The sequence below is a fragment of the Odocoileus virginianus genome, chromosome 26 (genome assembly GCF_023699985.2).
Source record: "Odocoileus virginianus isolate 20LAN1187 ecotype Illinois chromosome 26, Ovbor_1.2, whole genome shotgun sequence".
In the NCBI taxonomy this organism is placed as follows: Eukaryota; Metazoa; Chordata; class Mammalia; order Artiodactyla; family Cervidae; genus Odocoileus; species Odocoileus virginianus.
Window position 1 is genome coordinate 34,544,376 of NC_069699.1, and position 27,661 is coordinate 34,572,036.

General features: G+C 43.6%; 1 protein-coding gene across 2 annotated transcripts in view; it reads right to left on the reverse strand.

The window, feature by feature from the left end:
• Positions 1-27,661, reverse strand: part of SYNPR (synaptoporin) — a 378,090-nt gene that overhangs the window by 27,871 nt on the left and 322,558 nt on the right. Inside the window, exons 7-8 of one of the 2 annotated variants that reach the window (XM_070455757.1) lie at positions 18,253-18,332; positions 17,854-17,915 (exon numbers count right to left, since the gene is read on the reverse strand). In XM_070455757.1, coding sequence (XP_070311858.1) covers positions 17,869-17,915; positions 18,253-18,332 — 127 coding nt within the window. In that variant the 3' untranslated portion in view covers positions 17,854-17,868. Of the gene's footprint in view, positions 1-17,853; positions 17,916-18,252; positions 18,333-27,661 lie in introns of those variants that run through there. The other variant, XM_070455754.1, reaches the window with a different exon arrangement.

The following is a 27,661-nucleotide window of genomic DNA, read 5'->3' on the forward strand; positions in this document are numbered from 1 at the left end:
TCCCCCTTTCATGTTTAGCCACAGATGAAGCAGTTGGCTGGCATTTACAGGCCTTGCTGGACAGAAACAATCTCATCCTCTTTGGTGGTTGAATTTCCCTAAGAGACCTGCACCTCTGATGTGGCCTGTTTGCCCTGAAATGTCTTATCATTAATGACTTTAGATAAATCACACTGGGAAAATGTGGTTTTATTTTTCATCTGTCCTCCTTGGAGGGTCCCAGATTTCTTTTAAGTCCATTTATCTCTGTCATAGTGTCCTTGGCATTGTTGTGGTTCTGTCCTCTCAAAGACCCTGGCTGGATGCTTTACCTACTCCTGAAAAAAGATCCTGAAAAGGACATGGATTAAATGTAGCGGGCATGAGTTTGAGCAAACTCTGGGAGATAGTGAAGGACAGGGAAGCCTGGCGTGCTGCAGTTCATGGGGTTGCAAAGAGTCAGACACAACTGAGCGACTAAACCACAACAACAAGGAGATATTATCCTGGATTGTCTGGGTTGGCCCAATGAAATCACATGTTTTTATGAGTGAAGGAGAGAGAGAGAGGCAGAAGAAGGAGAGCCAGATAGAGGGCAGTGGGAGGCAGTCAGGGTTGGGCTCAGACTGACATTTCTGTCTTTGAAGATAGAGAAAGGAGATGCTGGCTGAGGGATAGAATAGCCTGTAGAAGCAGGAAAAGGCAATAAAATGCATTCTTCGTGGGAACTTCAAGAAGAGATACAGCCTAGTGAGACCCATTTCAGATGTGTGACCTAGAGAACTGTAAGGTAATAAATTTGTGTGGTAGAAGCCACTAAGTTTGCAGTAATTTGTTACAAGAGCAACAGGAACCTAATGTACTGTCTCAGGAGAGGATGTGCACTCTGTAAGGTGGAACTTGGGATCCTCCTCAAGTTCTTAATAGTCATAGAATCTTGGGTAAATTACTTCATCAATTAGGGCACTTTCAGCGATTAGAACTTCCTATAATGATGAAAACATTTTAGATCTGTGCTGTTCAGTGTGGTGGCCACTAGCCCCGTGTTGTCTGTTGGGCCAGTGTGACTGAGGAAGTGAGTTTTTATTTTATTTTATTTTTTGAGTTTTTATTTTAAATTTAGATTTAAATTCAAATAGTCTTGCAAGCAGCATCATTTCAGAGCCTTTATTTTCACTTATAAAGAGGAGGTAATAACAGAACGTAACTCATAGGGCTGCTATTTGTTAACGCATGTTAGGTAATATAAAATAATGTATGGGCTACTTTCAGTAAGAATGAAAGTATTTTGTATCTAGGTATGTGAGGACGTCTCATTTTTTGTAGGATTGGAGTTTTGTCTCACCTCTTTGAAAAACAGAGCAATTTGGCATAATCTTCCATGACTTTCCTCTTTGGCAGGTTGAATAAATTTGTTACTCTATCGATGTTTTTCTTATGCCTGTTTCTAACCTTGGGTTTCCCTGGTGGCTCAGAGGTAAAAGAATCTGCCTGCCAATGCAGGAGACATGGGTTTGATCCCTGGGTTGGGAAGACCCCCTGGAGAAGGGAATGGGTACCTACTCCAGTATTCTTGTCTGAATAATCTCATGGACAGAGGAACCTGTACGGTTATAGTGCATGGGGTTTCAAGAGCCAGACACCACTCAGCGACTGAACAACAAATCTATCAATTATTTTTTTGCATGCCTCTTTTTAACCTATTAAGTCACATGAACTTCTTTTCTAACCATGTGCAACATTTCCAAATTTCTCTAAAGCGGAATCAAGGTGTATCTGAGTTAATAGTCATGTTTGGCTGCCAGTCACAGGAGGCAGGGCATCCATGGCTTGGGTACCAACTCTGGCTCCAAGAGGTTCTCCGTCTTCCAGGCTCCTGGCCTTGTTCTGCTCCATCATCTCCCACACTTCATCCTCTTTCCCTTCCTGGGTACCTGCTGCATTTCCGAGGGTGTGAATATCATCAGCTCTAATCTGATTTTGCCTCCCCTATTTCTTATTCTGTAGATATTCTAGAATGAAGATCTTTCTTCTTGATAACACATTGCTGGCTCCTAGGGCCATGGTTTTCACTGAAAATTCAGGTGTTCCATCCTTATTTCTCAACATATGTTTGAATTTTAAGTTTTAATAGAAGAGACTAGGAAGAGAGGTACAAACTCTGGGGCTAGGACTGGACTCGACCTTGTCCTGATAAAAATATAAGTTGAGAGAGAGTAGTAAGTAGTAATGGCTCTGTCTCTGTCTCTCTCCACACAAACATACACACGTTCTGATCTAACTCTCCTCCTGTATTGGTAGTTCCTTCAACTTGTTCAATATTTATTATGTTTCTTTATTGGATGTTACTTGTAATTGCCTGGATATTTCCCTCCATGTAGACACTTCAGAAACATTAATCTTCACATTTAACAAGATCAATAGCCTCAGTGTTTGGGGAATTGAAATGAAACATGACTCTATTGCTCACGCTGAAAAAAAGACTCACCTTCAAGAAAAGGTAGAATTTAATTTCATTTGGCTGAGCTTGTGTGTTGGAGGATTGTAGGAAATATTTTGGAAATTAGATTTTGCTGATTTTCTGGGGAAAGAACATGCATTCTCTAGGGCCATGTGTCACAGGAAAGAAGTGATGCTTTTTGAAATGAAGACAAGCAGAGCCGTTCATTCTGGGCAAATCACAAACTATCAGACAGCTCCCTGCATTCAATTAGATTTGTCACGAGTTTGGTCTAGTAGGAGAAGAATTTGTTATCCCCTGAAAGCCCTCCAGATTCTCTGGGTTTGTAGAGTGCTGAGTGTTCCTGAACTTTTAGGCTGAGAGGCTAGTTAGCAGCTTGGTGTCACATGATAGAATCACACCTTCTCTGTGCTGGGCACTGTTTCTGCTCAGGGGATGTGCGGAGAGCTGGAAGTAGAGGTTGCCCATAGTCAGTGCCCCAAGAGTGCTGCTTTAGGGATGCCCAGCTCCCTTGCTTTTAGCAGGATAGACTCCAAGATGTATTCTACCCTCGGGGGCTTCCTAAGGGATCAGGCTGAGGCTGCACCTTGGCTCGATACTGCAGCCTAATTAGCCTTTTCTCTTTCCTCTCATGCTTTCCCTGTTCCCTGCTCCAGCACTCCTGGGAGCACTTCCTTAGTACATCACTTGCAGATGAATCCCTGTCTCAGGGTTTGCTTCTGGGAAATTTGACCTACGACAACCCGTGATCTTTGGCATCATCACATTGTTGAATTATGCTGTCATATGTGACAGAAAATTCTTAAGGCAAGGGAATCCCAAGGGCCAGATATCCTACTTGAGACTGGGAGAGGAGAAAATTCAGGGTGACCCTTTAACACTGCCTCTTCCAAGCAAACAGTTAGTGAGAGGCTGCTTATTTCAACCCTGAGTCAGAGGGAGGGTGTGACATCTTGACTTTGCCATAGGGCCATTGTATCATCAGAGATGGAGAAGCCACCTCTTAAAGGCAGAGAGGGATTGAGCTAGGAGCTTCACGGGTTTCTGGGGGGTGTACAGAGAGCTCAGATTTACCCCACAATCAGGAATAACCCCATAAGGCCACAGTCTTTTCAATGAATGGAACCAGCCCTTCTCAGAAGAGGCCTATTTCCCTTTGGTGAGGAGTAGCTTCAAAATAATGAGAGGGACTTCCCTGGTGGTCCAGTGATTAAGACTCTGTGCTCCTAACGTGTCTTGGTTTGATCTATGGTCAGGGAATTAGATCCCACATGCCACAACGAAAAGGTCTAGCATGCTGCAACTAAGACCCAACACAGCCAAATAAATAAATAAGTAAATAGTAATAATAATACAAATAATAATAATGATGATTGTACTCTGGGCTTGTAATGCTTACTGTGCATACCTGAATGCTGTCTGAAGGGCTTATATTCTACCCCAAAGAGCTTTTTACTTTTGAGTTGTTGAAGGAGGTCACAGACAGGAATAGAGAGATAGAGGAAAAACAAACAAACACAAAAACCCACTAAATCTTACTTCTTAACACAGCAACTTTAACTAGGAGATAAATTGGAATTGAAAGTATCACTGGTAACTGGCTGCCTGGAAGTTATCCCTGCTTTTAGTTCTTTATCCAACTTGTTCCAAGGTCTTTTCTGTTCCATAAATAGTCATGTTTTCCAGGATTTAGTCCCTGGCTGTGAGAGGCAGAACAATGCTCTCCAAAAATATCCACGGCCTAATCCTCAGAGCCTGGAATATATTACCTTAATGGCAAAAGGGTCTTTGCAGATGTGATTATGTTACTGTTCTGGAGATGGGGGGATTTTCCTGGATTATTTGAGCAGGACCGATGAAATCACAAGGGTCCTTATGACTGAAAGAGGGAGGCAAGAAGGTCAGAGTCAGAGAACAAACTATGATGAGTGAAAAAAAGAGGGAAGTCAGGCCAGCGCTGGGGAGCAGCCAGAGCGAAGGGATCAGGCAGTTGTAGAAGCAATAAAAGGCAAGGGGCAGACAGATTCTCACCGAGAGCAGGGGTCTCCAACCTCTGGGATCTAGTGCCTGATGATGAGAGGTGGAGCTGATGTAATAAAACACAAATAAGTGCACAATCAAGGCAGTGTGCTTGTATCATCCTGAAACCATATCCCTACCTCACAACCCATTCCGTGGAACAACTGTCTTCCATGAAACTGGTCTCTGGTGCCAAAAAGGTTGGGGACCGCTGCCCTAAAATTTCTAGAAACAATGCATCTCTGCCCACACTTTGATTTTAACTTTGTCAGGCCCGTTTTGGACTTCTGACCTCAAGAACCAATGGTTACAATACATTCATGTTGCTTTAAGCCACCATGACTGTGGTACTTGGTTACAGCAGCAGTAAAAAACTCATAAACTGGCTCCTGCTCTTCCTTTTCAGCACATGCTCACCCACGGAAAGCCTCCTGACTTCAGTTTCTAGCTGTATACCAAGGACTGTCAAACCTTCACGTCCTGTTATGGTTGGGGCATAGCTCTACCCAGACTCCAGGGACCTCCAACGTCCCTGGCGCTCTTCATGACATGACTGGTTGGCCAGATTGATTTGATGAAACCGCATTTCTAGCAATGTGTGTTGCATGAGACACTTTCAATGGCTTTTGAGGATTTAGGGGGCTTCTTTTGGGGAAGAACAGCTTATCTGTATTTTTAAATTTCACGTGAATTCCAAGCTGTGAATGGCATAGAGCTTCGTGAATGCATGCGTGTGTCTGCTTCTTGACGAGTTTGTTTTCAGTGAGCTGGTGGCTTACACGCTGTGCTGCTCCCACTAGAAATCTGGGTATTTTCCTCAACTCCTTGCTTTCAGCCACCCTCCATATTCAGTGTCCAAGTTCTATTAATAACAATTGTACTTTGTGCATATCCCTTGCATCTATCTCTTCTCTCTTCTCCATCACTTCACCCTCTCCAGAGGAGGCCCTAATAATTGCTCACTGACCTCTGAGCAGTGGTCTTCTCTCTGACCTCCCAGTCAGTCCCCTCTCGGGAATACACTTGGGAAGGAGCTTCCCCTTCCACCTCCTTACTTCCTGCCCCGCCAGGTTCTGTATGTGTCTCCATTTCCTGCACTTGTAAGCTTCTTGCCTCCTTGCCTGTGTTCATGCCCTTGCCTCTGACTTCTTTTCTACTCCTACTTATCCTTCAAGACAATGAGTTTGGGTCCTTCAAGAAGCTGATGCGAATATAGAGTTAAATATTCAATAATTTTTTTTTTTTTTGTAAGGAGAGATGTCCAAATGAAAAGAAATTGGGAGAAGTTGGAAAAAATTGGGAGATGTCTGACCACAAAGCAAAGAGACAGGGAGAGAAGGCTGAATGGAAGCAACTGAACTGCCATCTCGTCTAAGAAAGACTCAGCGGTTGTAGGGAGTCAAAGGCCCGTGGAGCGTGGCCTTGGTCTCTGGGCTGGGATGGGTTTCAGAGCAGCAGCAGCTGCAGTCCTCGGTCAGCTACCCTCATTCTAGTGGAGGTTTGTCTGCAAGGGATGTTTGCATAACCACCACTGAGATCAAGCTTCTATAATCCCTTTCTTTCCCCACCTATTTCTTTCTGTTGCTCTCTTAACCTTAGGCAATCGCCTTTGCTATAACACCATTCCCACTGTATTGTAATTCCTACTTGTCTTCTCTACTAAATCAGTCAGTCAGTCAGTTCAGTCGCTCAGTCGTGTCTGACTCTTTGCGACCCCATGAATAGCAGCATGACAGGTCCAACTCCCGGAGTTAACTCACGTCGATCAACTTGGTGATCCCATCCAGCCATCTCATCCTCTGTCATCCACTTCTCGTCCTGCCCCCAATCCCTCCCAGCATCAGGGTCTTTTCCAATGAGTCACCTCTTCGCATGAGGTGGCCAAAGTATTAGAGTTTCAGATTCGACATCAGTCCTTCCAATGAACACCCAGGACTGGTCTCCTTTAGGATGGACTGGTTGGATCTCCTTGCAGTCCAAGGGACTCTCAAGAGTCTTCTCCAACACCACAGTTCAAAAGCATCAATTCTTCAGTGCTCAGCTTTCTTTATAGTCCAACTCTCACATCCATACATGACCACTGGAAAAACCATAGCCTTGACTAGACGGGCTTTTGTTGGCAAGGTAATGTCTCTGTTTTTTAACATGCTGTCTAGGTTGGTCATAACTTTCCTTCCAAGGAGTAAGCGTCTTTTAATTTCATGGCTGCAATCTCCATCTGCAGTGATTTTGGAGCCCAAAAAAGTAAAGTCTGACACTGTTTCCACTGTTTCCCCATCTATTTCCCATGAAGTGATGGGACCAGATGCCATGATCTTCGTTTTCTGAATGTTGAGCTTTAAGCCAACTTTTTCACTCTCCTCTTTCACTTTCATCAAGAGGCTTTTTAGTTCTTCTTCACTTTCTGCCATAAGGGTGCTGTCATCTGCATATCTGATGTTATTGATATTTCTCCTGGCAATCTTGATTCCAGCTTGTGCTTCTTCCAGCCCAGCGTCTCTCATGATGTACTCTGCATAGAAGTTAAATAAGCAGGGTGACAACTTACAGCTTTGACGAACTCCTTTTCCTGTTTGAAACCTCTACGCAGGTCAGGAAGCAACAGTTAGAACTGGACACGGAACAACAGACTGGTTCCAAATAGGAAAAGGAATACGTTAAGGCTCTACTAGATAGGAAGAACTTTTAAAACAAGGACTTAATCTCGGTTATCTTTCAATTCCTAGCTGTACCACAGGAAGTCAGGGCTTGTGAAAAAGCTTTACAGTCAGAGAGATATGTTGTTGAACCAGGTTCATTTTGCCTGATGCTCAGCAAGCAAAATGTTGAGATGCTGATGTTTGTGGGAGAGATACTTTTTGTAAAGTGACCATGGGTGGAGACCAGAGAACAAATCTCTACCCCATCCCACTGGAAGGCAAGGAGCTGGGAGGAGGACGGCATTTATGGGATGAGGAATGAAGCAGCAGGGTGGATCTGAGGTACAGCATGGGGAAAAGTGATTTGGAAACAGTGCAGGAATCCTTGTTCTGCCACTGGCCTCTGCACAGGCAATTCGAGGCACTTAGAACGATAAGATGGTGGAGTTTTCAGCCCTCTGATGCCTAAAGGTCACGCATGGAGTGGGCACTGCCATATGCCCAGTTGGAGGGTCAGTGGTCCTATCCAGTCTTAACCAGCTCGACTGAAATCAGACATAGCTGACTCCAAGTTTCTGGAAAATAACTCAGGCAAACACTGTTTAGGCTATGTGCTATTTGGAGGGCATGCAGGTCTAACAATGACCTTGATTAGTGAAGGCAGGTAAAACGGATTTGAGTAACCATTATTCAGAGTTAGAAGGCATGCAGACATCATACCCATTTCACAGATAAAGAAACTGAGGTCTGGTGCGATGAGTGACTATGCCAGGGTTAGTGTGGGGTGCATTGGGGATCTGAACATAGGTTGCCTCCCTCACTTTACTTCCAGTGAAGAATGTAAGGGTGACCGGGAGGCATCACCAGCTTTTCTTTACCAAGTCATTCTGCTCTGGGATCTTGAAAAAGGCCTCCCAACAAGGAACTATATTGGTTCAAAAATGAAGTAGACTTGGGGTTTATCTAGGTATTCTGAATAAATAAAAAACACAACAAATTTCAAATTTCTATTGTTTGCTTCTTTATGTGTATTAAAATCCCATTCTTCATTTAAGGTTGGAGCGGATGCTCTCGGTACCTGACCTCCTTCCCCTGCCCCCCATTATTTCTCAGCAGTCATCTCTACACATAGAACAATCCTGGCTGTTGTGAGTGTCTGCAGTCTCTGCCTGAGGGTTTTTTCCTGGCTGCGGGAGCTCGCTTGAACAAGCCTGAACAAGCCGACAGCACCATCAAGCTAATGTCTCAGGAGGGGTTCTCAATCAGGGCTGAACAGGGAGCCTGTGGGTGGACACTCCAGCTTCCTCACCCCGCAGCTGGGATGACCGAAGCACCTGTGACACGGTCTCCCGTGGCCTCCTAGCAGCACTGAGTTCCACTCTCCGTAGTAATATCTGCTTGATAACACACCCCTCATCTGCTATCTTCCTTTCCCTGTCTCACTCCCCCACTCCTCTACCCACATCACCAGTCACCCCACTTACAGTGAAGGGACTTCTGAGGCTGTATTTAATTTTCAGAAGGAAAAGAAGCACCTAACTCAGTTGGAAACATTTATATTACATACTTCGTCTCACTTTTTCTGAGCTAGCAGTGTGGCCAGTTTAGAGGGTCTCCTGAAATTGGGATTCATACGTAAAAACACTGTCTGGAGAAACCTTGGTGGTACCTCTCAGAGTTCTCCATAAACATTCCTCTTTGCGGTAGCCAGTTTCAATGTTCCAGACAATGGGAATTTATTATGTTTTGGAGTGCAGTGTTCCTAAATCTAGTTTCTATGTTTGTTGACATAAAGTTGTTCATGTAGTAGTAGTACATGCATGCTCAGTCATGTCCGACTATGTGACTCTATGGACTGTTGCCCACAGGCTGCTCTGTCCACTGGATTTCCCAGGCAAGAGTATTACAGTGGATTATCATTTCTTCTCCAGGGGATATTCCCAACCCAGGGATCAAACCCACGTCTCCTGCATTGGCAGGAGGGTTCTTTACCACTGAGCCTTTGGGGAAGCCACAAAATTGTTCATCATACTCTATAATTCTGGGTTAGGCTGAGAGGGTCCAAGCTGCAAGTCTGCTGATTGGTCAGGTAATTCTTCATTGTGTGTCTGTCACCTTATTAGGACCAGTAGGACAGCTGGGGCATTTTCCTCTCCTGGGTTAGGCAGAAGCACAGGAAAACAAACAGAAAGTTGCTATGTCTTTTAAGGTCTGAGGTTGGAATTGGCACACCGCCTCTTCCACCTTCATGCCATTGGCCAAAGCGAGTCAGATGGCCAAAGTCAAAATATAGGGAAATATCCTCAGCTCACACCAAGGCCACAGAAAAACTGCATATGCAGGGACTCTGCCATACATTATACTCAGTTCATTATGAAGTTCTGTTGTTAGCATATTCATGATTATTGTGTCTTCTTGATAATGAATCAAAGTCCTTTAATCATTATGAAGCATCCCTCTTTGTCTTTCATAATATTGTTTATATTGAACTGTTTTTAATCTATTATTAATATGGCTACTCTACCTTTTTATGGGGGCTTCCCTGGTGGCTCAGTGGCAAAGAATCCACCTGCCAAGTAGAAAATGGGGGTTCGATCCCTGGGTCAGGAAGACCCCCTGGAGAAGGAGTTGGAAACCCACTTCAGTATTCTTGCTTGGGAAATCCCATGGGATGAGGAGCCTGGGGGCAACAGTTCATGGGGTCACAAATAGTTGGGCACGGCTAAGCAACTACCTTTATATGCTATCATTGGCACTGCACATATTTTCCCACAGTTGGACACGACTGACTAAACACACACTTTTAATCTACTTGGATCTTTATATTTAAAGTGTGTCTCTTGTAGGTAGCATGTAATTGGATCTTAGGATCAATCAGAGAAAGCCAAACATGGTAGTTAACTAATCATACAGGATGTCCTGCTCCTAGGCAGCCTTATTTCTATCTTCCTTGTGCCAGTGGCCTCCAATCAGGCGTGCCTATAGTGTTCCTTTTTTCAACTATGAAGTTTTCATTCCTTTTGCATGCCTTTCAGTCTCTACCACATGCAAATAATGGTGGCCAACTCCCTTGCACAGCAAGCTCTGAATACATGGTCTTAGCTTGTGCATGGCTGGGCCACTTTTGGTGATTTCCATACCTGTTGCTTCCAGGTCAAGAAGCAACAGTTAGAACTGGACATGGAACAATGGATTGGTTCAAAATTGAGAAAGGAGTATGTCAAGGCTGTATATTGTCACCCTGCTTATTTAACTTATATGCAGAGTACATAATGTGAAATGCCGGGCTGGATGAAGCACAAACCAGAATCAAGACTGGCAGGAGAAATATCAATAAGCTCAGATATGCAGATGATACCACCTTTTGGCAGAAAGTGAAGAAGAACTAAAGAGCCTCTTGTTGAAAGTGAACGAGGAGAGTGAAAAAACAGGCATAAAACTCAACATTCAAAAAATGAAGATCATGGCATCCAGTCCCATCACTTCATGACAAATAGATGGGGATACAATGAGACAGTGACAGACTTTATTTTCTTGGGCTCCAAAATCACGGCAGATGGTGACTGGAGCCATGAAATTAAAAGATGCTTGCTCCTTGGAAGAAAAGATATGACAAACCTAGATTGTATATTAAAAAGTAGAGACCTTACTTTGCCAACAAAGGTCCATATAGTCCAAGCTATGGTTTTTCCAGCAGTCATGTATGGATGTGAGAGTTGGACCATAAAGAAGGCTGAGTACTGAAGAACTCATGCTTTTGAACTGTGGCATTGGAAAAGACTCTTGAGAGTCCCTTGGACTGTAACAAGATCAAACGAGTCAATCCTAAAGGAAATCAATCCTGAATATTCATTGGAATGACTGATACTGAAGCTGAAGCTCCAATACTTTGGCCACCTGATGCAAAGTGCTAATTTATTAGAAAAGACCCTGATGCTGGGAAAGATTGAAAGCAGGAAGAGTAGGGGACGATAGAGGACGAGATGGTTGGATGGCATCACCGACTCACTGGACATGAGTTTAAGCAAGCTCTGAGAGATGGTGAAGGACAGGGAAGCCTGGTGTGCTGCATTCCATTGGGTCACAAAGAGTCGGACACAACTGACAACAACAACAACAGTATTATCAGCCATACCTTTTCCTATGGATAGTTATTCATCACGTGTATTTTATCATATAGATAGGCTGTATTGTGCAGTTTTGAGAATGTGTCAAGAAACATATTCAGAAAGATGACTTTTAAATAGCTGCATAATAATTCATCTTGTGGACCTATCTTCCGTTAACTCCTGCTCTGCTGTTTAGCCATTTAGCCTCTCTTTGCTTATCTGTAAAAAGGGAATACTAATAGCAATCTTATAGGATAGCTGTGAGAATAAAACAAAACCTAATCTGTGCAGCTTATAGCAGAATATCAGACACATAGGAGGCACACCATAAATGTGAATTTCCCTGTCAGGGAAACAGAATGCTCATGGGAACTCCATCCCTCTTCCACTCCCACCCACCTTTGGTGGGTGCCTCTGTAGGATCCCAATCTTCCCCACCGCAGTCAAAATAATTCCATTGCCTAGGGAAGCAATCTGGGAGTCAGAGATCAGCTTTTTTGGCTTTATCCATAGGTAAGAGCTACTCATACAGGGGCTTCCCTCATGGTCCAGTGGTTAAGAATCTGCCTTGCAATGCAACGGACACCGGTTTGATCCCTGGTCTGGGAAGATCCCTCATGCTATGCAGCAACTCAGCCCGTGGGCCACAAGTACTGAGCCTGCGCTCCAGAGCTTAAGCTCCACAACAAGAGAAGCCACCGCAATGAAAAGCCCACGCACTGCAACGAGGAGTAGCCCCCGCTCACCACATCTAGAGAAGGCCCAGGTGCAGCAACAAACACTACAGTCAAATAAATAAATAACTCTTTTAAAAAAGAACTATTCAGAGAACTTGGTGATGAGTAAATATAAGCCCCAATAGGGTCTCTTCCTGTTGACATGGCAACCTGACTACCAGCTGTCAGGCAGTCTTGTCAGGCTGCACATTTAGGGAACTTTACCACCCATACCTGATTAATAATTCTCAGCTCAGGGAGGGGAGTGGTGGATTTAAAAAAAAGACCTTGTCCCATGGCCTCTTTCAACCTCCCCACCCTACCAAGCTAAACAAGTCCCCCTTCAAAGCTTCATTTAGGGTGCACTTCTTACTGTCTTCCCCCATCCCCAGTAGCTGCTTAACCCAAGACTGCAAATAATATCTGCTTGAGGACCTTTTGTCTTCAAGTTTCCGCTTGGATTGCTTTCAAAAGCTTTTCCAACTCAGCTTTAGCCCATCCTTTGCGAGCTCATTCTGTAAGCAGAGTTATAGGAGGACACAAAAGGCAAGAGACAGCCAGTTGTTAAAAACACAAGTGACTGGAAGACAGAATCGCTTCCTGTAAGAAGCGAGTTCCTGCTCTCGAGTCAGAGATGATTTGGATCTCAGTTACCCTGGACACATGGCACAGGGGGGCCTAAGACATCTGATGCAATTAGATTCACCCTCTCTTTTATCCCTTCAACTCCAGACAAAGGGTCTGACTCTTTCCCCGAAGGGTCAGACAGTTGTCCTAGGGTGGCTCTGTATGGTGGCACAGGTTGTACACTGCACAAAGCTGCCTGGAGGCGGGGCCAATAGGGGCTCCAGTCTGTGCATCACTCACCACTCTGGCTTGTAGTCCCAGAGTGGGAAACTTTCTATACTAAATAAAGGCTCTGAACAGGCTCACGGGGGTTCTGGTGAAGTTGTATTACTTTGTCAAACTCTATCATGGAGAAAAATGGATTTGGAGGTGGAGGTGAGGGAGAAGAGGAGAAATTTTTTTGCCAGGGACGGGGGAGCCTAGTGGGCTGCCGTCTATGGGATCACACAGTGTTGGACACGACTGAAGTGACTTAGCAGCAGCAGCAGCACATTTCCAAAGGGCCTCAAATTTAGACATTTTTTCATGAAGTCCAATTGAGTATCTAAATATAGCAAATATAGCATGGAATTGGACAATAAGATAGCTCACAGTCTTTATAACATGGTTTGGGGAAGTTTCCATTTTCTAGTACAATAGACGCCTCTAGGTGTGAAAGAGGTTTGAGCCTCTCTGGAAGGCTCGCCAGGCTTAGATGGCCAGTCCGAATTCCATCCTGCAAAATGGGTAGGGGTGTGGTTAGGCGGTGGGTGTACTCACATTGCATTAGAGTGAAATTTGCCCTGTTGACTGTTTGTACTCTTTCTTTGACCCTGGAACCAACACTACTGTTAAAGAAAACAGGTCCAAAATGGAGTCACTTATGCTAATCCACCGCTCACCAAACCAAGACTCCATTTAATTCAGTTTGTCTCTCTCGGAAATGGAATCTTAAACCAGTCAATTAGAAATTGCCAGATCAGTTTCAGTTAGGTCATCTGCCTGTACCTAAAGGAAAGAAACCTGCCATAACTCTTCTGCTTTTTGCCTAATACAGCTTCCCTGTTCCTGCTCCCGTCTGCCTATAAAATCTTCTGACTTTCTGTTAGATTTCATGTTGCTTGATTCATGAATTACTGAATAAAGTCAATGAGATCCTGAAAATTTACTCAGTTGAATTTTGTTTTTCAACACTATCTACTTCACTGTTTTCACGCAAAAACGTATTGACTTGATAGTTTGGTTTCCCCTCTCCCCCCACCGCCCAAGCATTTTCTCTGGTTGCCCTTTTGCAGGTCTTTTTGTATCCTCTGCCCAGGGGTGGGGGTAAAGCTGGGTAGGTGATAGTGTGGACCCGGAGTCAAGAACAAGAGTTATGCGTAAAGGCACCGTCTTCCTGAAGAGCATCCCAGCCTCATAAAACCAAAGATTTTGTTTTGTTCACTTTGGAACCTTCATTGCCTGGCACCTATTAGGTTGGGAGATCAACTGTCTTAGCTTGCCTGGAATTTTCCAAGTTGTAGTACTAAAAATCCCACATCTTGGAAACCTCCGTTCCAAGGAATCCGGAATGGCTGGTCACCCTACAAAGCTTTGCCAAACAAACAAACGGATGCATAAAGGACTTCTGTTTTCCAAAAGTCCAGCCTCACTGAACAGATTGTGTTAAGTTTCTTTGAGGACAAGAGGCTAGAACAGGAGTTGGCTAGCTAATGACCATGCACCAAAGCTGGCCTGCTGTCCATTTGTTTTTGCTTTTTCTTAATATGCTGAACACTAAGAATGGTTTCTCAAAATTCATTAAAAAAAAAATCAAATAAAGAATAAAATTGCGTGACATACGAACATTGTGTGAAAATGAACTTTGAGAGTCCATAAGTCAAAGGTTGTGGGGACAAAGCCCCTTTTATCCATTTATGCCTTGTCCAGGGCTGCTTCCTTGATAACTCAGCTGGTTAAGAATCTACCTGCAATACAGGAGACTCCGTTCAATCCCTGGGTTGGGAAGATCCCCTGGAGAAGGGAATGGCTACCCACTGCGGTATTCTGGCCTGGAGAATCCCATGGACTCTATAGTCTGTGAGGTCACAAAGAACTTTCAGTTTCGCTTTCACTTTTCAGGGCTGCTTTAGTGCTAAGATAGAGCTAAGTGTTGTGACCGACATGGCACAGCCTGCAAAGCTGATAGTACTTCCTGTCTGGCCATCTGCAGAAATCATTTGTAGAGCCCCAGAACAGAAGGAGCTGCTTGGACTCATGAAGAGATCAGAGTCCAATGTCAGAGGGTGGGAAATAGTGGGATGATTATACGCCAGAGTGGTGTACCTCTCAGGGCAACCAGACACCGATGGGGTGGCAGGACTGAAAACACCCCAGTTCTTGGCTTTCAAAGAAGTTGAACACTTCCGAGAGTGAAAAGGACCACTGCCAGCATGGACCCTGAGGACACTGGTGATAGCCATGGGGGAGGAAGTTTGGGGTGCTTTTTCTATTTTCTGGGTACCATGAAGGTCTCCTGGATTCTAAAGTGATTCCCAGAGAGGTAAATGCTAAAGGGTGACTGAGATGGCATTTCTACCCAGCCTGGAGGGGGTCGGGAGTTTGACTAAAACAAAGAAACATCAATGTCCTACCTTTGAGCACGGGGGCTAAGACCATCATGTTCTATGAAGGATCCCATTAGAGAAGGTGAAATGTTGGATTCCATACTGCAGGATCTGAGTGTCTGTATTATCTGAGAAGTGCACCTAAGCCGAGCAGACAGGAAGAATGAGAAACAGGAGCTAGGAGACAGAGAAGCACTTTCAATGTCCATAGGCTTGTCTGGTCTCTGTCCTCCAGTGATCAGTGCAAACCTAGCATGTAGTTGGTGTGAAATAAATGCTTAATGAATAAGCAATGTGCTTTCTGTCTTTCTGCTAGCCCTTTAGAACCTGACAGAATCTGATATGGATTGTTTCTAGCTTAGTATAAATTTAAATACATGTTATGCCTCCTAGATATTTACAGTTAAGCCTGATGTATATTCGTGGAATAAAAGCCAATTCTTCCCTTTAGTTCAGTTCAGTTCACTTCAGTCGCTCAGTCGTGTCCGACTCTTTGCGACCCCATGAACTGCAGCACACCAGCCCTCCCTGTCCATCACCAACTCCCAGAGTTTACTCAAACTCATGCCCATCGAGTCGGTGATACCATCCAGCCATCTCATCCTCTGTCATCCCCTTCTCCTGCCCCCAATCCCTCCCAGCATCAGGGTCTTTTCCAATGAATCAACTCTTTGCTTGAGGTGGCCAAAGTATTGGAGTTTCAGCTTCAGCATCAGTCCTTCCAATGAACACCCAGGACCGATCTCTTTTAGGATGGACTGGTTGGATCTCCTTGCAGTCCAAGGGACTCTCAAGAGTCTTTTCCAACATATGAACATATTGGTTGGGGGAGCAGGTGACCCAGAGACCCTTCCAATTCTCTTGAAATCAGAATCCCAGGTGTTACACAGACACTTACTGTGTGCCCACTAGGTATCAGGTTCTTGTGTCACAGTCCAACTCTTTGTTGGACTGTCCAGTCCAACTGGACAGTCATGTCCAACTCTTTGCGACCCCATGGACTGTAGCCCACCAGGTTCCTCTGGCCATGGAATTCTCCAGACAGGAATACTGGAGTGGGCAGCCATTGCCTTCTCAAGGGGATCTTCCTAACCCAGGGATTGAATCTGGGTCTCCTATATAGCAGGCGGATTCTTTATCATCTGAGCCACCAGGGAAACACTTTAAATGAACTGTCTGGAGTCCTCAAAGAACTGCAACGTAAGTATTCTTACTGGACAGATGGTGAAAATGAAGTTCAGAGAGGTCAAGAAATGAGCTCAAAGTCACACAACTACTGTTTAGCATTCTCAGCCTTCTAAGGACTCTGTCGAAAGGCAAAGGCTGTGGAGGTGGGGGTTAACCACCTGGAAGGAAATGTTTAGCCACCATTTCTCAGAAGAGTTGCAGGTTGCTAGAACTAGCTGGCTAGCCTTTTCTTCTATACATTGAGTCTTTGAACAGTAGCAATTATATAGCCGTGACAGGCTCATGCTGGAGGAAACATATTAAGCTTTTCTCCCAGTTGTTTTCCCAGTTATTTGCAGCTGATTTTTCCATCAATCATCTCGAAAGAAACGTAGATAAATCTCTACTTCATTAGCTTCATCTGAGGCCTGGGGAAGTTTAGCCGGAGAACTGAGTGATTTTGAGTAATCAGCTTTCTGCCTTAGCATTTCCTGTGTGTAAGCAAGTACCTGGATTAGATTCCTGTGTCTGCCCCTGATTTATATACAGGGAAGTCTGGCTCATGTGGAGTCCAGTTCAGTGATGTTCCCAGCAATGTAATGCAGTGTGAATGGAGGATTAATTTCTACCCCTGTTACTAGACCTATTACAGAACAGACTTCTAGATCCAACTATAAATCATAATGCAATGTAACCTATTCTCACCTCAAGTCACCTCAAGGACTTGAAGAGATGATTTGCCTGGGAGTTATTTACATTTATTGCTTCTTGTTTTCATAACGCCGAATACCTCCTATTTATTATTTAAGGATTTTTAAAAAACTGAATCCTTGTGCCAAAGCTCCCTGTGTTATCAGCTTATGGAAATAAGGAGCTTGTTTTTTCCTAGGGGGACATAGGGTTTGTCCAGTGAGGGTGCATCTCAAAAAAGAATTTGTAAGGGGTCCACTTTTTTTGATTTCAGAGTATTTTGGCATTTGTGGAATTCTGAAGACTCAGGATTCCTAAAAAATTAAATTTTTTTTGGATATAGCCTACAAAACATAGACAGCTTGAAAAAAATTAAAATGTATACGATGACAGCACTATCAACATAGGATTTGGCATATTTATATGTGTAGTATTTTTTTTGGTGCCAAGCACTACCCATGGCATAGTCAATCCTTTTAGTCACCTCAGGAGATGAGTAATATTATTATCTAGTAATGAATATTATTATTATTATCCACATCTTATAGGTGAGAGAATGGGGACAGAGAAGCTAAGTAATTTACAGGAGGCTGCTCAGAGGGAGTAAGAGGTAGATGAGGGATTTAGATCCACCCAGGTAGTCTGAAGCCATATCTCAAAATCTTTAACACCACTCAGGGTAGTATTTCCATGTCATTGTTCAAAGTTATTATATTAATGGCCATGTATATGTTTACGTTGTTACTTACGCTGTATATGGGCTTCCCAGGTGGAGCTAGAGTTAAAGAATCCTCCTGCCAATGCAGGAGACATAAGAGATGCAGGTTTGATCCCTGGGCTGGGAAGATTCCCTGGAGGAGGAAATGGCAGCCCACTTCAGCATTCTTGCCTGGAGAATCCCATGGACAGAGGAGCCTGGCAGGCTACAGTCCATGGGGGTCACAAGAGAGAGAGAGTCAGACATGACTGAAGAGATTTAACCCACACACACTGTATATACAGTTTAGTGTTCCTCCTTTTCTTTTACGTAACTTTCATCATAAGCATTTCCCCTTGTCATTAAATTCTAAAAAAAAATTTTTTTAAGCTGTGGCAGGCTTAATTGGCTACATCTGCAGAAAATGCATATTTGTACATTCGTAGAAAACAAAATATTGATGTCTCATTTCATATCACGTTCCAAAATAAATTCCAGATGGATTAAAGACGTTTCAAAGTTCTAAAAGGAAAATTAATAAAAGCGAAGTAAATCAGGCTCACCAGGGTTCAAACTGAAGTCCAGTTGGAAGCTCTGTGACTTGGGAAAATTATTTAACCTCTCTGAGCCTCTGCTTCTTAATCTGCAAAAATAGAAATGACATCTAATTTAGAGGAATGCTTTTAAAGGAATAAACGAAGAGTTTAAAAGTGTACCTGGCATTTAACATGTTTCCAGTAAATGCTAGATATTGTTATACATAGAACTAGAAAAATTTTGTCCAAAATTTCAGGGAGTAAACAGCTCTCACCCTCACCCTAAACACTGACTCTTAATAAACTAATCCATCTAAGTAACCAGATCCCCCCAGCCTCCACGCCATCATGGTAAGAGAGGTTTGTTCTAACTGGTATGTAGGGAGGAACTGCCTTTAGTCTTATCTGTGGCTCAGAGTGTGTTAAGTCAGCTTCAAATTAAGTTCAGAAATGCGAAGGTTGTCTTCCCTTCTCTCAGCTTCTTCTCCTTTTTTTTTTTTTAAATCATAGAATCACAAGTGAGAGGTTGGAGTATGAGTCTGCATATTTAGAAGAGACACAAATGCGATTTCCATAACCAGCCTCCAGTCTTCAAGGGGAAAAAAAGCTGGCATAATTGCTAAGCAGAAACGGTGGATGAATTATATTTCAGAGCTTCAGGTTCCATTTAGCCCAACCCACTCACCCAAGTAAAACCAGAGCTGTTTGCAATTTAATATCAGGTCGTTGACACAACCATGTTTAATTTGTTTGACATCCTGGATGGTAAATCTGCACGTAAACCCAGTGTTATGCTCTGCGTGTTTAGGTCTGGGTGATAAAGCTGGACAGTGGCATTTCACCATAAAGTATGAAACAACAGGTGGGAGATTAATGAAGCAGTTGGCACTTCCACAAGATTCTAGAGAGACTGTTTCAGCACCGTGTCCTAGGGTTCATAATCACCCTTGAGACATGCACAGTTGGAACAATAGACTCGTCACCAATCTGTTGACTGCCTGACAGAGTACTTGAAGAGGTAGGAAAATCACTGTTAAGAACAGAGTCATGTGAGAACAATCTAAAATTTGTTGAATATTATTAGTGTGACAAGATATATAAGGAACAACAACAAGCAAACTGGGATAGGTTTTGTTGAAAGCTGTTTTTAGTTCAAACACTTATTTGGTTTAGAATACATATATATAGCAAGAGAAAGCATGGAATATAAATACATACATCATATACATATACCACACATACACACATATGTAACATAAATATACAAATAATTACAAATACAAAAAAATATATCCTCCTATCCTCATGTTTTAGTTTTTCGGTTTAAGTTGGCATCCTTCGTTAACTAGCTCATCTGGGGACTCGTGTGGGTCCTTTAGGCATTTTGTGGTCTTATTTCTCCTGGGCTTAGATTTCTGTATGATCTCCTTCACACTGTTACTGAGGTTAGAAATTTCCTACTTGGCAACAACGCAAGTCCTCCTGTCACCCTCCCCTCAAGAAGTGTATCCCTCAATTATGTGCTTTGCAGAATTATAAAATGGCACTTGTTGCTTCAACAGGTACAAACGCCGAGTGAGATGGAAGACTATTAGAAAAACAGTGGGGTGAGCACAAAGACAAACACACCACAAACATAACATCCCTAAAACAAATATCTAGTGCATGTATCTGCGGCAGACTTTGTGAGTTGTCTCCCAGAATCCATTCATTCCTTGTCCTTGAGTAACAGAATCCGCTGTTACTAAATCCCCTGCACTACAAAGTGCAATATAGCAAAGCACAGTAAAATGAGATCTGTCTGTAATCGTAAGAGCAAAAACCGAAATTTAAAAAAAAGTGAGTGAAAAACAAACAAAAAATCAGATCATGGGAATGATGCAGTAGTATGTTTAGATGATTCCAGTTTTCCAAATGTTGTCACTTTTCTTCTTTGAGCCTTTGGACCACCTGGTTGGGAGAGTCAACTCCAGTTTTCTCACCTGTATATTGTGGACAGCTGTCTGCTCTAGAAGGGGTACCAGCAGCTCCTACTATCACTCGGTCTGGGGTGCTACATCATCCCTTGTTGCTTTCTCTTACCCTGTCCACACTTCTGTGAACGGTTCCTTTGTTAATGCCTCCTCGGCTAGCCTGCTTGTGTGTGTTAGCTGCGCCATGTGGGGGCCGTGATTGGCACAAAAGCATGTCCAGTGGTGGGGAGTGTGCAGTAGAGTTGGTCCCCCAAACCAGGTGTTTCTCTGGGCAGAGCCCTGCCTCATCTCCTCCCAGCATGTCAAAAGGGGTTGTCAAATAACAGTTGCATGAATCTTGCAGTGTGTTGGCCAAAAGTCAGCAGGAGAACGAAATGAATGCAGGCTATTTATCACCAGTAGGCGATGCAATCAAGCCCCTTCATGATTTGTAATACAAAGTAGGCTTCCACAGGAAACATTTATTTTAGCTTCATCATTCCTTCCTCCTAACGATGTTTACTCTGCAAAATGCCTCTCATAATTTCCTATTTTTTTTCTTTTTTGGCAACTGCATCCTCTTGTCAGTATCCTCTTTTGTGCCAAGAGCACACACAGCCTCAGAGATTCCAATTTTTTCAGAAGAAATATAACTCTATTAATTACTCTGTGACATGAGACTTCTGAAGCTCGGTTGTAGAACAAAATAAGAACCTGAGAAACATCATAGGAGGATGAATGAAAGATTTTATCCAAACAGATGCTAGAAAGTCAAAGGCAACATACTTTCCTAAAGGCAACATTCAGAGGCCACCAATCCCATCCATCCATCCTTCCTTTTGTCCATCCATCCATTGTATATGTATCAGTTGCTTGGGTATTAGACTGGGGGTCTAAAGAAGCAATAGTGAGCAAACAGACCTGGTTTCTACCCTCCCAGAGCTTATGCTGCAAACATGCATCTTTATAACATCGGCATCAAGCACAAAGGCTGGCTTCATGGGTGTGACATACTCAGTGCATAATACTTAGAAGGCTTCCTTCCTTACTTTAATGCTCTGCTGCTATCATTTTGAAATTTTTAATGATTACTGAGAATTCTTAATAATCAATGTGCAAAGTAGGCATTTAAAATGTGCTCACTGAATGAAATAATGAATGCTTGGCATTCATTAGAAGGTCAATAAATTCAAGTTAAGTGGGCATATCAGGAGGGACTATTGTCCTACCACCTTCAACCTCAAAAGAAGGGGGAGTGGGGTCTTGCCACCAGGACCACTCCCCTTCTTCCCCCAGTCTTCACACCTCTCTAGGCCCTTGATCAAGGGTGGGTAGGACTTGTTTATTTCAAGCTGCTATTTATTTTTTTCTCTTCCTGTGCTATGAAAAATTCTTGGCATCAGGCAGCCTCAGGGCAGCACTATTTTTATGTCCCCAGCAGTATAATTAAATTCAGACTCAGTTGATTTTCCCCAGCAGAGAGGCTGTGGGCAAAACGGGATGAAGAGGCTGCTACAGAGGGCTGGTTGGAATGGGTTCCAGAGGGACTAGACACAATGATCTGAGTCACATTTACTGTGGATCCACATAGGGAGGAGGGAGTGAAGGCTTTGCTAAGATCACTCAATCAGACCCTTCTGCTCAGCAGGACGGCCACAAACCTGTTTTAGAACCTTAGAGCTGGATGCAGCTGTAGGAATGATCTAGGCTGGGGGTCAGTAAACCATAGTCAAGGACCTAATCTGGCCGGCTGCCTGGTTTTGTAAATGAAGTTTCACTGGACCGTAGCCATGGCCATTCATTTGCATATTGTCTATGGCTGCTTTCAAGGTACAAGAGTGAAGATGCTGTCACAGACCATATGGCCCGCAAGCCCAAACATATTTATTGTCTGGCCTTTTATAGACAAAATGTATCGACCACTGATCTAGACAAGAAATGCTCACAATGTATAATGTGGGTGCTACTAGTCTTCCAGGATTTTCTATTCAAAAGGATGTTGTGGTCAAATATGTTGGGAAAATGCATGAACCTTACCTCCCCTCTTAGAACTTCACAAACCCCAACACCCTATTGCAACAGCCCCTGTCCACACTGTGTCCACAAGCACTGCACACTCTGACTCTGTACAAACCTGTGGCTCTTGTCCTAGGTTCTTTTTATTATTAGTTGTCTTTGCCTCCTGACTCAGGGAGCAGGACAAACTGGGAGTACTGGAGAATTAATGACCTTGAAAGCAAACTTCAGCCAGTGATGGACAAGGGAGAGAATTTCTCAGCTTCCTTGCCTATTGCTACGAAAACTCTTGAGACATGATCTACACTGAATCCCAGAGCTCATCTGTGGGACCAAGTCTCCACTGCCCACAGGGTCAACCTGCTCATGAATGTACACTTTACTGATGGGCCTCACTTCCCCAAGTGGAGTTCTTTGAAGTCACCTCCCAAATGAACTCATTCTATTTTAATTCTTATCTTTAGGTTGTGCTTCTGAGGGAACTCAAACTAAGATATCTACCAATTAAAGGCTCTGAAGTCCTATAGTAAATGTATACATGCGTTCTTAATTTGGATTTCAAGGCTTTTTTTTTTTTTAAATCTGGCTTCTACCCTTCCCAGCCTAATTTTTCTCAAGTCTCCCCTACTTAGCTCAAGTTTTTTTTTTTTTTCAATTTCTGATCCCACTATATTCTTAATGATGTTACTGTCCCCTAAGGTGACAGAAGAACTCATGTGTACTGAGAAGATACATGCCTAGCATAAGCATCATCTGCTACAGAGTGACACTCAAAGTCTTTAACTCATATGACATCTGCCTAGATCAATGGGCATAGATGCTGGTTGTAAACATGGGTGTGTACACGCCAATGAATGCAATCAACCCATCTTCCTAGGATACAGACGTGAGTAAGAGCCTCACTTCTCAGGCTGAGGTACTCCAGGTATAGTTAATAGAATTTCTGTGGGTACATCCTCTTCCAGAGTTTTGGCATCAGCCTGGGGGCAGCTCAGGCCCGTTGAAATGAAGATCAGAACTGACATCATGAGCAAGCTGGCTTTGTGTGCAGGCTCAAGGTGCTAACAAAAGCCTCCCTTTCTTCTGAGCCCCATCACCTGCCTCTAGCTTAATTCCAGGGGGGTTTCCAGAGTCAAGTTCCCAGTTCATTCTTACATGCTCTCCCAGAGATTAGAAGTGATTTCCATTCTTCACCTCTCCTCCCTTTCTGACTTCAGGGAGGGCATGGGTGGAGGAAGTCCAGCATGGACAGTTCATGAGCGATGAGCCACACTGCTCGGGCATTTAATGTTTTCACTGTTCCAAACATGCTTTTCAGGGGTCAGTCAGAGCTCCTCCATTGAAGACCAGAGTGTCAGGAAAATCGAAGTTCCCCTTTTCTCACTTTTAACTTCATTATTGATTTTCATTAAGCCCTTCAGAGGCCCCCGGTACCTCCAGCCTTCTTCCCTTCAAAGAGAGAGATTTAGAGAAAGCAGCCAGTTTCCAGCTTTCAGAGACTGCTAGAGATGCTGCTGCCTCATGACTGTCCTGCTCCTGAGGTCCTCTGCTTTTTTCCCAGTGAAGGGGGCAAAGGTTACTTGGAATTAACCTGTTGTTTAGTCACTCAGTCGTGTCCAACTCTTTGTGAGCCTATGGACTATAGCCCACCAGACTCCTCTGTCCACAGGATTCTCCAGGCAGGAATACTGGAGTGGGTTGCCGTTCCCTTTTCCAAGGGATCTTCCTGACCCAGGGATCAAATCTGGGTCTCCTGCATTGCAGGCAGACTCTTTACCATCTGAGTCACCAGGGAAGCCTTTAAGCTGTCCCACTGTGGACTGCAAACCTGCCGCAGGTCAAAACATAGCCTTTCAGCAAAAAAAAAAAAGAACAGGAAACTATAATGCAAAGCAGATGAGGCAGGTGAAGTTGCTAAGAATATAAACATATATCATTGAATTTTGAAAATGTTTTATCTTATTAAAAAAAAAAAAAAGGCTTCCTGTGGCTCAGTGGTAAAGAATCCACCTGCAATTCAAGAGACACAGGAGTCCTGGGTTTGATCCCTGGGTCAGGAAGATCTCTTGGAGAAGGGAATGGCAACCCACTCCAGCGTTCTTGCCTTGAGAATCCTATGGACAGAGGAGCCTGGTGGACTACAGTCCACAGGGTTGCAAAAAGTTTGACATAACTGAAGTGGCTGAGCATGCACATAAATGGCTGAGGTCCCCAAGTCAGTAAGACACAGAAGGGGTTGGAGTGCACCTTGGGGCTCTGCCCCCAGACGATCACACCTGGAGGTGGCTCTGAGGTCTGAGCTCCTCTGTCTTGTCGGACTGTCCACTCTATGTGGGGTCCACTGGCCCCAAGATAGTGGGCATGCTTCACTCTCTGTCTTTGATCTTGAGAGTATTCTCTGCATGGCTGATTTGCTGGTTCTGAGCTAAGGTAAAGCAAAAGCAAACTTAAACTGAGTGTAGACCTTCATTCTTAACAATTTTTATTAATAAAAGTAGCACAGTCTTTGCTCATCTGCCAGGAAAGCACACCATGTTTTCTTTTCTTCAGCAAGACATTAACCTGCGTCCAAGCAAACATCTTAATGTTCCTCTTTCCCACCTCTTCTGTTTGAGAAGGACTCATTCATTCATTAATTTGTTCATTTCATATTCATCAAGCACCTCTTGGGTTCTATTCTAGGTGATGAGGATACTATACAGACAGGCCGGGCTCTTGTTTTTAAAGATGTTACTGACAAGACAGTAAATGGCCACATGAATTATGTGATTTATGTAGCACTTTCAAAACTGATATAAATCATAGCTACAGATTTTAAATCTGCAAAGCACTGAGAAATCATCAATTTCTTTTTTCTTGTTACTCTCTAGGATACCTCCTGCTTTCTGACATTTAGCCCTCTGTGTATTGGGCTTATACCACAGACTGCCAAGGTCAAAGTTAGAAAAGAGGAATAGAAGAGAGAGGATTTTAAGTGATTAAGCTTTGTCCATATACTCACTGGTACTTGTTATGATTTTCTTTAAGTCTTGGTTAATACAAAAGATTATTTCAGAATGGGAAGGGATTTGAGAACATTTAGTCACAGAGCCCTTTCACTAAGTAAGGAAGACTCTGAGACATGGAAGGAGGAGAGCAGGAGCAGACCTGGGAGAAAAACTCAGGCTTCTATCCTCCACATCAGCATTCCCATTCCTCCACCTACATGTGCATGTTGGGAACAGCCCCTTTCCCTTCCATGGCCTCCCTCCTGTCGTTTACACTTTTGTCAAGCAAAACCATGAGCTAAAGGTCACACAGATTTTAAAATCCCATTGCCTTCCCCCAAAGGAAAAATACCCTTCTTGAATGACATAGAAAGGCAAGGAAAAGGAAGTTATATTGTTGCTGCTTCCCCCCTAATGCTTCTTGATTCCCTGTGGATTACGGAAATGTGAGCTGCTGCTTCTCTTCCTCCTCATTTTGGAGAATAACGTACTGTGATCACGTATAAGCCTTAAGTCACGGTGAGGCTCTCCTTTGGGTAGTTTTCTATCCACTTGCCATTACAGAAGGGAGCCAGACTGTGGCACAAGAGAGATGTGGGTTGGAAACCTGGGTTTTATCTGCCACTTACTGCTCTGTGACCCTGGTAAGTCACCCGACCTCTCTAAAGTTCATCCTCTTTGATAAAATGGAGATAATAATACCAATCTCTTAAAGATATTTAGGGAATTAAGTAAAAGGCCATCTGGAAATATTTGAGTGTAGTAGATGCTCTGTTAGGGGGAGCCATGGTCAAGAATAATGATAACCACCATCTGTCCAGAATGAGACAAATTAGAATGGATATGACACATGTACACAGGCTCACTTTATATTCCTGATTTCTGTGCTTCCTTAACTCTCACAGTGACTTGTCTAAGAAAACAGGCCTCATTCTGATCCCAACTTTAGATCTGGAAAAACATGAGGCTCACTCAGAAAAGGTGCAGGGCTTTCTCAGGGCCCCAGAGCTGGTGGTGGCAAAGCTGGGACCAGAGTCCAGCCCGCTGCCTGGTTCTCTTCTCCAGGCTAGCTGTTCCTCCAGTGGTGTAGCGCTCCCACCCATACCATCTGAATGCTCATGTGAAGTGGAAAAATTCAAAACCACGAACAGCCTCTAATTAGTTATAGTTCATGTTTTGTCACCAAACGAGTAAGAAAAACTTGAGCGTTCATGGTTCTTAGATTCAGAATTGTGGATGAAGTATTGAACACATGGGGCAGAAATGGAGTCCTCGTGCGCAGGAATGGAAACCACGCAGAGAGCCCATTTACACTAGGCTTTGCTTATTTCAAAACTGCAACCCCTCTCCCCCACCAAAGGATCAAAGAGATCTGAAGCCATGTGTCCTAGATTGCAATTAGAGAAAACTGGCACAATGTCTTTCAGGCCTGAATTCACTGGGTTATGGTTGCCTCTTGTCCATGGGCTGGATTGACCTTTGCCAGAATCTGGAAACTGGCCTTCCCGGCCTTTCTCAAAGCTCAGAATTCAGCTAAGAACTCTTCAGCTCTACCAGCGCCTAAGGTCAGCTGATGTGCAGGACTCCTGTTGGTTTCCTTCCAGCCCTTTCCCTCTTTCTCACAAAGGACTGTTTAAAGCACAATTCCTGATCTCATACTGGGACCCTTTTTTAGATGCTGAAATAAAGAAAATTAGGGGTTCTAGGACTGGGTATGCTTCTGTCATGCTCACCAAATTGCAAGCGTGCTCACAGCTCTTATACAGGAAGATCTTAACTATATTTAATCACAGGAAACTTCCCAGGGCGGCTCAGGCTACCTCCTTTTACACAGTGACGATGCAAGAAAGTTTTCACTTGGAATAACAAAGGAGATTATTCCATCAGTTCTCATGTTTGCTGAGCCTGTGCCTGAGAAGCAAATAACACTGCCCTGTTCAGCCAAGTTATGGATTTTGTGTCACAGATTCTTATAATCTCCTCTGTCAGTCATTTCATCCCCAGCTCCTCCCTCCCTTTGAGAACCTGTCCATATACTTTGCAGGGTGAGTTCCCACAGGCCCTGCTGAGTGGACATGTGACTTTCACCCCTGGTAACAAACAACTTGATCTGGACTGGTCCCTACTTGAATTCAGCCAATCAGGTTCTTGTTCCCGGGGGTTGGAATTGGATTTCTGAGATGCTAGTGAGTGCTGGCTGAACATTTAAAGAGAGAAGTCAAGTCAGTGATGCGAACTTTGTGTTTGGCTTTTGGGCCAAGAATCAGGAAAAAAGGCTAGTCAGGAAGTAGAGATAGAAACAGAGGTAGAGGTAGAGATGAGGGAGAGACCACATGCAGACAGAAGCTGAGATAAGAAACCAATTCACTTAAGATACACTAAAAGCAAAACCTTGACTTCGCTTTCCATTGCTGTTTCCAATATTTTGTAGACATTCATTGCATACTCTGCCCTTTCTTTATTTGCCACTGGAATTTGTAG